Source organism: Chiloscyllium plagiosum, unplaced genomic scaffold, assembly GCF_037043375.1.
Source record: "Chiloscyllium plagiosum isolate Xiang-an unplaced genomic scaffold, Cpla_swu_hap1 HiC_scaffold_5, whole genome shotgun sequence".
Classification (NCBI taxonomy): domain Eukaryota; kingdom Metazoa; phylum Chordata; class Chondrichthyes; order Orectolobiformes; family Hemiscylliidae; genus Chiloscyllium; species Chiloscyllium plagiosum.
Window position 1 is genome coordinate 137,390,813 of NW_028270143.1, and position 11,970 is coordinate 137,402,782.

The following is an 11,970-nucleotide window of genomic DNA, read 5'->3' on the forward strand; positions in this document are numbered from 1 at the left end:
CTGTCCCGTACCTGATCCCAGTGTATGTTACTGTCCCGTACCTGATCCCAGTGTCTGTTACTGTCCCGTACCTGATCCCAGTGTCTGTTACTGTCCCGTACCTGATCCCAGTGTATGTTACTGTCCCGTACCTGATCCCAGTGACTGTTACTGTCCCGTACCCGATCCCAGTGTCTGTTACTGTCCCGTACCTGATCCCAGTGTATGTTACTGTCCCGTACCTGATCCCAGTGTCTGTTACTGTCCCGTACCCGATCCCAGTGTCTGTTACTGTCCCGTACCTGATCCCAGTGTCTGTTACTGTCCCGTACCTGATCCCAGTGTCTGTTACTGTCCCGTACCTGATCCCAGTGTCTGTTACTGTCCCGTACCTGATCCCAGTGTATGTTACTGTCCCGTACCTGATCCCAGTGTCTGTTACTGTCCCGTACCTGATCCCAGTGTCTGTTACTGTCCCGTACCTGATCCCAGTGACTGTTACTGTCCCGTACCCGATCCCAGTGTCTGTTACTGTCCCGTACCTGATCCCAGTGTATGTTACTGTCCCGTACCTGATCCCAGTGTATGTTACTGTCCCGTACCTGATCCCAGTGTATGTTACTGTCCCGTACCTGATCCCAGTGTCTGTTACTGTCCTGTACCCGATCCCAGTGTCTGTTACTGTCCTGTACCTGATCCCAGTGTCTGTTACTGTCCTGTACCTGATCCCAGTGTCTGTTACTGTCCCGTACCTGATCCCAGTGTCTGTTACTGTCCCGTACCTGATCCCAGTGTCTGTTACTGTCCCGTACCTGATCCCAGTGTATGTTACTGTCCTGTACCTGATCCCAGTGTCTGTTACTGTCCCGTACCCGATCCCAGTGTCTGTTACTGTCCTGTACCCGATCCCAGTGTCTGTTACTGTCCTGTACCTGATCCCAGTGTCTGTTACTGTCCCGTACCTGATCCCAGTGTCTGTTACTGTCCCGTACCCGATCCCAGTGTCTGTTACTGTCCTGTACCTGATCCCAGTGTCTGTTACTGTCCCGTACCCGATCCCAGTGTCTGTTACTGTCCTGTACCTGATCCCAGTGTCTGTTACTGTCCCGTACCCGATCCCAGTGTCTGTTACTGTCCCGTACCTGATCCCAGTGTCTGTTACTGTCCTGTACCCGATCCCAGTGTCTGTTACTGTCCCGTACCCGATCCCAGTGTCTGTTACTGTCCCGTACCTGATCCCAGTGTCTGTTACTGTCCTGTACCTGATCCCAGTGTCTGTTACTGTCCCGTACCCGATCCCAGTGTCTGTTACTGTCCTGTACCTGATCCCTGACCTGGCTGTGATTTTTAAAGGTGTTGTGGAGACAGTTTTTGAAGTTTAAAGAATCAGACCTACCCACCCGAGAGACTGAGAAACAACACAGCAAGACTCTTTTCAAAAACCTGGAGGTACATCTTCATTTCATCTCACTCCACGTGCCTGTCGCTGTGTGTGTGTGTGTGTGAGCATCACAGGGTGCTGTAACTCTCTGTGTGTGTATGTATGTCACAGGGTGCTGTATATCTGTGTGTGTATGTGTGTCACAGGGTGCTGTAACTCTGTGTGTGTGTGTGTCACAGGGTGCTGTAACTCTGTGTGTGTATGTGTCACAGGGTGCTGTAACTCTGTGTGTGTGTGTGTCACAGGGTGCTGTAACTCTGTGTGTGTGTGTGTCACAGGGTGCTGTAACTCTGTGTGTGTATGTGTCACAGGGTGCTGTAACTCTGTGTGTGTGTGTGTCACAGGGTGCTGTAACTCTGTGTGTGTATGTCTGTCACAGGGTGCTGTAACTCTGTGTGTGTGTCACAGGGTGATGTAACTCTGTGTGTGTGTCTGTCTGTCTGTCAGTCACAGGGTGCAGAAACACTGTGTGTCTGTGTCACAGAGTGTTGTAACTCTGTGTGTGTGTGTGTGTGTGTGTGTCACAGGGTGCTGTAACTCTGTGTGTGTGTGTGTCACAGGGTGCTGTAACTCTGTGTGTGTATGTGTCACAGGGTGCTGTAACTCTGTGTGTGTGTGTGTCACAGGGTGCTGTAACTCTGTGTGTGTGTGTGTCACAGGGTGCTGTAACTCTCTGTGTGTGTATGTGTGTCACAGGGTGCTGTAACTCTGTGTGTGTATGTGTGTCACAGGGTGCTGTAACTCTGTGTGTGTGTGTGTCACAGGGTGCTGTAACTCTGTGTGTGTATGTGTGTCACAGGGTGGTGTAACTCTGTGTGTGTGTCACAGGGTGCTGTAACTCTGTGTGTGTATGTGTGTCACAGGGTGCTGTAACTCTGTGTGTGTGTGTGTCACAGGGTGCTGTAACTCTGTGTGTGTATGTGTGTCACAGGGTGCTGTAACTCTGTGTGTGTGTGTGTCACAGGGTGCTGTAACTCTGTGTGTGTATGTGTCACAGGGTGCTGTAACTGTGTGTGTGTGTGTCACAGGGTGCTGTAACTCTGTGTGTGTATGTCTGTCACAGGGTGGTGTAACTCTGTGTGTGTGTCACAGGGTGATGTAACTCTGTGTGTGTGTCTGTCTGTCTGTCAGTCACAGGGTGCAGAAACACTGTGTGTCTGTGTCACAGAGTGTTGTAACTCTGTGTGTGTGTGTGTGTGTCACACGGTGCTGTAACTCTCTGTGTGTGTATGTATGTCACAGGGTGCTGTAACTCTGTGTGTGTATGTGTGTCACAGGGTGCTGTAACTCTGTGTGTGTATGTGTGTCACAGGGTGCTGTAACTCTGTGTGTGTGTGTGTCACAGGGTGCTGTAACTCTGTGTGTGTATGTGTGTCACAGGGTGCTGTAACTCTGTACATGTCTGTCTGTCAGTCACAGGGTACTGTAACTGTGTGTGTGTTAGATTAGATTAGATTAGATTACTTACAGTGTGGAAACAGGCCCTTCGGCCCAACAAGTCCACACCGACCCGCCGAAGCGTAACCCACCCATACCCCTACATTTACCCCTTTACCTAACACTACGGGCAATTTAGCATGGCCAATTCACCTGACTTGCACATCTTTGGACTGTGGGAGGAAACCGGAGCCCCCGGAGGAAACCCACGCAGACACGGGGAGAACATGCAAACTCCACACAGTCAGTCGCCTGAGTCGGGAATTGAACCCGGGTCTCTGGCGCTGCGAGGCAGCAGTGCTAACCACTGTGCCACCGTGCCGCCCACACCGTGTGTGTGTGTCACAGGGTGCTGTAACTCCGTGTGTGTGTATTTGTCTGTCAGTCACAGGGTGCTGTAACCCTGCGTGTGTGTGTCACAGGGTGCTGCAACTCTGTGTGTGTATGTCTGTCACAGGGTGGTGTAACTCTGTGTGTGTGTCACAGGGTGATGTAACTCTGTGTGTGTGTCTGTCTGTCAGTCACAGGGTGCAGAAACACTGTGTGTCTGTGTCACAGAGTGTTGTAACTCTGTGTGTGTGTGTGTGTGTCACAGGGTGCTGTAACTCTGTGTGTGTGTAAGTGTTTCACAGAGTGCTGTAACTCTGTGTGTGTGTAAGTGTTTCACAGGGTGCTGTAACTCTGTGTGTGTATGTCTGTCACAAGGTGGTGTAACTCTGTGTGTGTGTCACAGGGTGCTGTAACTCTGTATGTGTGTGTGTGTGTGTCACAGGGTGCTGTAACTGTGTGTGTATGTGTGTCACAGGGTGGTGTAACTCTGTGTGTGTCACACGGTGCTGTAATCCTGTGTGTGTATGTATATCACAGGGTGCGGTAATCCTGTGTGTGTGTGTCTGTCTGCCAGTCACAGGGTACTGAAACACTGTATGTGTGTGTCACAGGGTGCTGTACCTCTGTGTTTGTGTGTATGTGTCTGTCTGTCTGTCAGTCACAGGGTGCTGAAACTCTGTGTGTGAGTGTGTCACAGAGTGCTGTAACTCTGTGTGTGTGTGTATGTGTCGCAGGCTGCTGTAACTGTGTGTGTGTGTGTCACAGGGTGCTGTAAGTGTGTGTGTGTGTGTCAAAGGGTACTGTAACTGTGTGTGTGTGTGTGTCGCAGGGTGCTGTAACTCTGTGTGTGTGTGTCACAGGGTGCTGTAACTGTGTGTGTGTGTGTCACAGGGTGCTATAACTGTGTGTGTGTGTCGCAGGGTGCTGTAACTGTGTGTGTGTCGCAGGGTGCTGTAACTGTGTGTGTGTATGTGTGTCACAGGGTGCTATAACTGTGTGTGTGTATGTCTGTCACAGGGTGGTGTAACTCTGTGTGTGTGTCACAGGGTGCTGTAACAGTGTGTGTGTGTCACAGGGTGTTGTAACTGTGTGTGTGTGTGTCGCAGGGTGCTGTAATTGTGTGTGTGTATGTGTGTCACAGGGTGCTGAAACTGTGTGTGTGTGAATGTGTCGCAGGGTAACTGTGTGTGTGTGCGTGTGTGTGTGTCACAGGGTGCTGTAACTCTGTGTGTGTGTATGTGTCGCAGGGTAACTGTGTGTGTGTGTCACAGGGTGCTGTAACTGTGTGTGTGTGTGTGTCGCAGGGTGCTGTAACTGTGTGTGTGTGTGTCGCAGGGTGCTGTAACTGTGTGTGTGTGTGTCACAGGGTGCTATAACTCTGTGTGTGTGTGTGTCACAGGGTGCTATATCTGTGTGTGTGTGTGTGTCGCAGGGTGCTGTAACTGTGTGTGTGTGTCACAGGGTGCTATAACTGTGTATGTGTGTCACAGGGTGCTGTAACTCTGTGTGTGTGTGTGTCACAGGGTGCTATAACTGTGTGTGTTTGTGTGTGTCACAGGGTGCTGTAACTCTGTGTGTGTGTATGTGTCGCAGGGTAACTGCGTGTGTGTGTCACAGGGTGCTGTAACTGTGTGTGTGTCGCAGGGTGCTGAAACTGTGTGTGTGTATGTGTGTCAGAGGATGCTTTTACTGTGTATATGTGTCACAGGGTGCTGTCACTCTGTGTGTGTGTATGTGTCGCAGTGTAACTGTATGTGTGTGTGTGTGTGTCACAGGGTGCTGTCACTCTGTGTGTGTATGTGTCGCAGTGTAACTGTGTGTGTGTGTGTGTGTGTCACAGGGTGCTGTCACTCTGTGTGTGTATGTGTCGCAGTGGAACTGTGTGTGTGTGTGTGTGTGTGTGTGTCACAGGGTGCTGTCACTCTGTGTGTGTATGTGTCGCAGTGTAACTGTGTGTGTGTGTGTGTGTGTGTCACAGGGTGCTGTCACTCTGTGTGTGTATGTGTCGCAGTGTAACTGTGTGTGTGTGTGTGTGTGTGTCACAGGGTGCTGTCACTCTGTGTGTGTATGTGTCGCAGTGTAACTGTGTGTGTGTGTGTGTGTGTGTCACAGGGTGCTGTCACTCTGTGTGTTTGTTGCAGGGTGCTGTACAGGAGGGTCACCTCAAGGTACCTGCAGGTTATCACCCGATCGACGTGGAAAAGGAGTGGGGAAAGCTACATGTTTCTATTCTGGAGCGGGAAAGAGTTCTCCGCAGCGAGTTTGAGAGGTTAGTGCTTCCCCTGCTCTCCCGGAGAGTTGCAAACATAGTTTAAAATCACATGGTTTTGATATCTCTCTGAATATAGGCAACAAGCAGAGTTCACCTTCTCAATAGCTCACTCAGTCCTGTCGAAAATTTGCTTTCTGGTTGCTTTGAGGATATCACAGAACATCACAATCTGTTCAGGGCAGCTGGTCTCCTATCTCCGTTCAAACAGAATCCCAAACTAATCCCACTGCCCCACTCTCTCCCCATAGCCCTGTATCAATCCTCAATCTAATCCCACTGCCCCACTCTCTCCCCATAGCCCTGTATCAATCCCCAAACTAACCCCACTGCCTCGCTCTCTCCCCATAGCCCTGTATCTATCCCCAAACTAATCCCACTGCCCCGCTCTCTCCCCATAGCCCTGTATCAATCCCCAAACTAATCCCACTGCCCCGCTCTCTCCCCATAGCCCTGTATCAATCCTCAAACTAATCCCACTGCCCCACTCTCTCCCCATAGCCCTGTATCAATCCTCAAACTCATCCCACTGCCCCACTCTCTCCCCATAGCCCTGTATCAATCCCCAAACTAATCCCACTGCCCCACTCTCTCCCCATAGCCCTGTATCAATCCTCAAACTAATCCCACTGCCCCACTCTCTCCCCATAGCCCTGTATCAATCCCCAAACTAATCCCACTGCCCCACTCTCTCTGCAGAGCCCTGTATCAATCCCCAAACTAATCCCACTGCCCCTGTTCTCTCTCTCCCCATAGCCCTGTATCAATCCCCAAACTAATCTCACTGCCCCGTGCCCTCCCCATAGTCCTGTATTAATCGTACTGCCCCTCGACCAGCTATCCTTAGTAGCCACACACGCAGACAACAAGCAACATGAATTCGACTGGGACAACACGACCATTATAGGGCAAGCCAGACAGAGAACAGCCAGGGAATTCCTAGAAGCATGGCACTCATCCACAAACTCCATCAACAAACACATCGACCTGGACCCAATATACCGGCCACTACAGCGGACAGCTGAAACTGACAACCGGAAGCGGCAGGGACAGGCCACTATAAATGCCGGAGGAAACATCAAAGAAGCGCTTCACAGGAGGCTCCCAAGCACTGAGGATGTCACCGAGACAGGGGAAGAAACATTTGCAACACAAATTCCCAGCTCGGCAAACAGAACCACAACAACGAGCACCCGGGCTACAAATCTTCACCCAAACTTTGCCCCACTCTTTCCCCATCGCCCTGTGTCGGTCATGTTTGGTATGGAAGTGATAGCCTCACGATATTATCACTATACTATTGTCCAGAACCTCAGCAAATGTTCTGGGGCCCCAGGTTGGAATCCTGCTGCAGCATATACATTTAAGAATCTAATGATCACGATGAAAGTGCCATGTATCGTCTGTCTGGTTCAGTGGTGCCCTTTGACCCCAGGCCACATGTTAGTCTGGTGCAGCCATTATTGAGGGTTGGTTGAACCCAGCCAACAACGATTGTTTGAGTGTTTGAGCTTTGTTTTGATTGTCTGCTTTGTTGTTTCCAGACTGGAGCGATTCCAAAGGATTATCCTGAGGATTCAGCAAGAATCAAACACCTGTGAAGAACAAATCAAACAATCTGACACACTGCTCAAATCCGTGAGTAACCCGTCAACACTGAGCACACACAAAGACAGACAGCAGAAGGAGATGGAGAGAGAGTGTGGAGACAGGGATGGAGAGAGAGAGTGTGTGGAGACAGGGATGGAGAGAGTTTGTGGAGACAGGGACAGAGAGAGAGAGACCATAAAACCATAAGAATTAGGCCATTCGGCCCATCGAGTCCACTCCGCCATTTAGTCATGGCTGATGGGCATTTCAACTCCCCTTACCCGTACTCTCCCCGTATCCCTTAATTCCTTGCGAGATTAAGAATTTATCAATTTCTGCCTTGAAGACATTTAGCGTCCCGGCTTCCACTGCGCTCCGTGGCAATGAATTCCACAGGCCCACCACTCTCTGGCTGAAGAAATGTCTGCACATTTCTGTTCTGAATTTACCTCCTCTAATTCTAAGGCTGTGTCCACGGGTCCTAGTCTCCCCGCCTAACGGAAACAATGTCCTAGCGTCCACCCTCTCCAAGCCATGTATTATCTTGTAAGCTTCTATTAGATCTCCCCTTAATCTTCTAAACTCCAATGAATACAATCCCAGGATTTGAATTAGATTACCTACAGTGTGGAAACCGGCCCTTCGGCCCATCAAGTCCACACCGACCCGCCGAAGCGTAACCCACCCAGACCCATTCTCCTACATTTACCCCTTACCTAACACTACGGGCAATTTAGCGTGGCCAATTCACCTAACCTGCACATTTTTGGATTGTGGGAGGAAACCGGAGCACCCGGAGGAAACCCACGCAGTCACGGGGAGAACGTGCAAACTCCACACAGTCAGTCGCCTGAGGCGGGAATTGAACCCGGGTCTCTGGCGCTGTGAGGCTGCAGTGCTAACCACTGTGCCACCGTGCCGCCCACAAATTCCTCTACCTATATCCTGCTGTAACCTGCCACATCCTTCCTCACTGTCAACAACTCCTCCGACTTTCGTATCATCCGCAAACTTGCTCACCCAACCTTCTAACCCCTCTTCCAGGTCATTTATAAAAATGACAAACAGCAATGGTCCCAAAACAGATCCTTGCGGAACACCGCTAGTGACGGCACTCCATGAAGAAACTTTGCCATCAACTACTACCCTCTGTCTTCTTCCATCCAGCCAATTCCTAATCCAAACCTCCAACTCACCCTCAATGCCATATCTCCGTATTTTCTGCAGTAGCCTACCATGGGGAACCTTATCAAACGCCTTACTAAAATCCATATACACCACATCTACCGCTTTCCCCTCGTCAACCTCCTTCATCACCTTTTCAAAGAATTCAATAAGGTTTGTGAGGCACGACCTGCCCTTCACAAAACCATGCTGACTATCCTTGATCACATTATTCCTATCCAGATGTTCATAAATCCTATCCCTTACAATTCTCTCTAAGACTTTGCCCACAACAGAAGTGAGACTCACCGGCCTATAGTTACTAGGGTTATCCCTACTCCCCTTTTTGAACAAGGATCCTCAGCCGTTCCTCGTATGTTAGACCTACCATTCCATGGATCATCCGTGTGAATCTCCGCTGGACACGCTCCAGTGCCAGTATGTCCTTCCTGAGGTGTGGGGCCCAAAACTGGACACAGTACTCCAAATGGGGCCTAACCAGAGCTTTATAAAGTCTCAGTAGCACAACGGTGCTTTTATATATTCCAACCCTCTTGAGATTAATGACAACATTGCATTTGCTTTCTTAATCACGGACTCAACCTGCAAGTCACCCTTTAGAGAATCCTCGACTAACACTCCCAGATCCTTTGTACTTTGGCTTTATGAATTTTCTCACTGTTTAGAATATAGTCCATGTCTGTATTCTTTTTCCCAAAGTGCAAGACCTCACATTGAATTCCATCAGCCATTTCCTGGACCACTCTCCCAAACTGTTTCGATCCTTCTGCAGCCTCCCCACTTCCTCAGTACTACCTGCCTGTCCACCTAACTTCGTATCATCGGCAAACTTCGCTAGAGTGCCCCCAGTCCCTTCATCCAGATCATTAATATATAATGTGAACAGCTGCGGCCCCAGCACCGAACCCTGCGGGACACCGCTTGTCACCGGCTGCCATTCCGAAAAAGAACCTTTTATCCCAACTCTCTGCCTTCTGTCAGACAGCCAATTCTCAATCCATACCAGTAGCCCACCTCGAACATCATGGGCCCTCATCTTGCTCAGCAGCCTCCCGTGAGGCACCTTATCAAAGGCCTTTTGGAAGTCTAGGTAGATAACTGGGTTTCCCCGGTCTAACCTACTTGTCACCTCTTCAAAGAACTCCAACAGGTTTGTCAGGCACGACCTCCCCTTACTGAATCCATGCTGACTTGTTCTAATCTGACCCTGCACCTCCAAGAATTTAGAAACCTCATCCTTAACCAACAACCGAGGTTAGGCTAATTGGCCTATAATTTTCCATCTTTTGTCTTGATCCTTCCTTGAACAAGGGGGTTACAACAGCGATCTTCCAATCATCCGGGACGTTCCCTGACTCCAGTGATTTTTGAAAGATCACAACCAAAGCCACCACTATTTCCTCAGCCACCTCCCTCAGAACCCGAGGATGTAGCCCTTCGGAGGCTGGAGATCTATCAATTTTTAGCCCTTTTAGCTTTTCTAGCACATTCTCTTTTGTAATGGCTACCATACCCAACTCTGCCCCCTGACTCTCCTTAATTGTTGGGATATTACTCCTGTCTCCCACTGTGAAGACTGACACAAAGTATTTATTAAGTTCTCCAGCTATTCCCTTCTCTCCCAGCACTCGCCTTCCTGCATCAATTCAGAGCAGCCCAGTTCCTACTTTTGCCTCTCGTTTGTTTCTTATGTATTGAAAGAAACTTTTACTATCATTTCTAATATTACTGGCTAGCTTACTATCATATTTGATCCTCTCCTTCCTTATTTCTCTCTTTGTTATCCTCTGTTTGTTTTTGTAGCCTTCCCAATCTTCTGATTTCCCAGTGCTCTTGGCCACTTTATAGGCTCTCTCTTTATCTTTGATACATTTCCTGACTTCCTTTGTCAGCCACGGCTGTCTAATCCCTCCCCGGATAATCTTTCTTTTCTTTGGGATGACCCTCTGTACTGTGTCCTCAATTACACCCAGAAACTCCTGCCATTGTTGCTCTACTGTCTTCCCCACTAGGCTCTGCATCCAGTCAATTTTCATCAGTCCCTCTCTCATGCCCCCATAATTACCTTTATTTAACTGTAACACCATTACATCTGATTTTGCCTTCTCTCTTTCAAACTGCAGACTGAACTCTGCCATATTATGATCGCTGCCACCCAAGAGTTCCCTTACTTTAAGATCTTTTATAAAGTCTGACTCATTACATCGCACTAAGTCCAGAATAGCCTGCTTCCTTGTGGGCTCTATCACAGGCTGTTTCAAAAAGCCATCCCGTAAGCATTCCATGAATTACCTTTCTTTGGATCCACCAGCAACATGAATCACCCAGTCCACCTGCATATTGAAGTCCCCGGGATCCCTGTGACCTTGCCTTTCTGACATACCCTCTCTACTTCCTGGTGCATGTTGAGCCTCTGGTCCTGACCACTGCTGGGTGGTCTGCACATAACTCTCATTACGGTTTTTTTGCCTTTGTGGTTCCTGAACTCCACCCACACAGACTCCACATCATCTGACCCTATGTCATTCAGTGCCATAGATTTAATCTCATTCTTAACTGACAAGACAACCCTGCCCCCTCTGCGTCTCCCCGTTCTTGGATGTTTAACTGCCAGCCCTGAACCCCCTGTAACCACCTCTCTGTGATGCCTACACTGATTACTTATGCTTTTATTCATCTACTTTGTTACGAATACTACGAGCATTCAGGTAGAGCACCTTAATGCTAACTTTCTTATCCTCATGATTTCCAACATCTCTAGTAATGTGTCCTAAGTTATCCTTCCTTTTTGCTTCACTGGACCTGAACTCCCAGATCTCTCTGCTCATCAACTTTTCCCAAGGCTTTTCCGTTTACTGTATAATTCGCTCTCGAATTAGACTTCCCAAAATACATCACCTCACATTTGCCTGGATTGAGCTCCATCTGCCACTTCTCCGCCCAGCTCTCCAGTCTGTCTATATCCTCCTGTATTCTCTGACGGTCCCTTATACTTTCTGCTACTCCACCAATCTCCGTGTCATCTGCAAACTTGCTGATCGTACCAACAGTGCCCAACATTACAAACAACAATGGCCCCAGCACTGACCCCTGTGGACACTCTTTGACTGAGATAGGATAGATGGACAGATAGATAGACAGACAGTAGGAAGTGTTTGTGGAGACTGTCGAAGGATTGGATTAGCCACAGAAGATTGAGATGTAGATGACAGGAACACTTTCAGCACTGCGCAGCCCACTGTCTGAAATCTGAACATGTCTTTGTAGCAGAATCACACTGAGCTGTGCTGTAAGTGTTCCCGTTATCTACAATGTGACCCACAACTCAGTCACTGCTTCTTTTCCCATCTCACCAGGAGGTCTTGGAACAGAAACGTGGTACCATTGACTAAGACAAGAACTACACAGAAACTTCTCTCAAATTGTTGAGCTGGAGTTGGGCACTCAAACCAGTTGTAGTTTGAGGAGTGAGTCAGGCAGGATGGTGTTCTGATTCTGAGGGACGGCTGGCTGTGAGGCTGGGGCAGGATGAGAGAGCTTCTGTCCTCAGCTGAACAAAATTCTGGAGGCCAAGGTTCCTGGAGTGAACCCTGGACAGAAACATAGAAAATCGGAGCAGGAGTAGGCCATTCAGCCCTTGGAGCTTCCTTACCATTCCATATGATGATGGCTGATCATCAAAACTGATTGTGCTTTTTGCCCATACCCCTGGATCCCTTTGGCCCCAAGAGCTACATCC

General features: G+C 49.1%; 1 protein-coding gene across 1 annotated transcript in view; it reads left to right on the forward strand.

The window, feature by feature from the left end:
- Positions 1-11,970, forward strand: part of LOC122547394 (plectin-like) — a 208,692-nt gene that overhangs the window by 18,689 nt on the left and 178,033 nt on the right. The window contains 3 exon segments of the mRNA XM_087987780.1: positions 1,333-1,428; positions 5,329-5,456; positions 7,001-7,094. Of these exon segments, the coding sequence (XP_087843906.1) occupies positions 1,333-1,428; positions 5,329-5,456; positions 7,001-7,094 (318 nt within the window).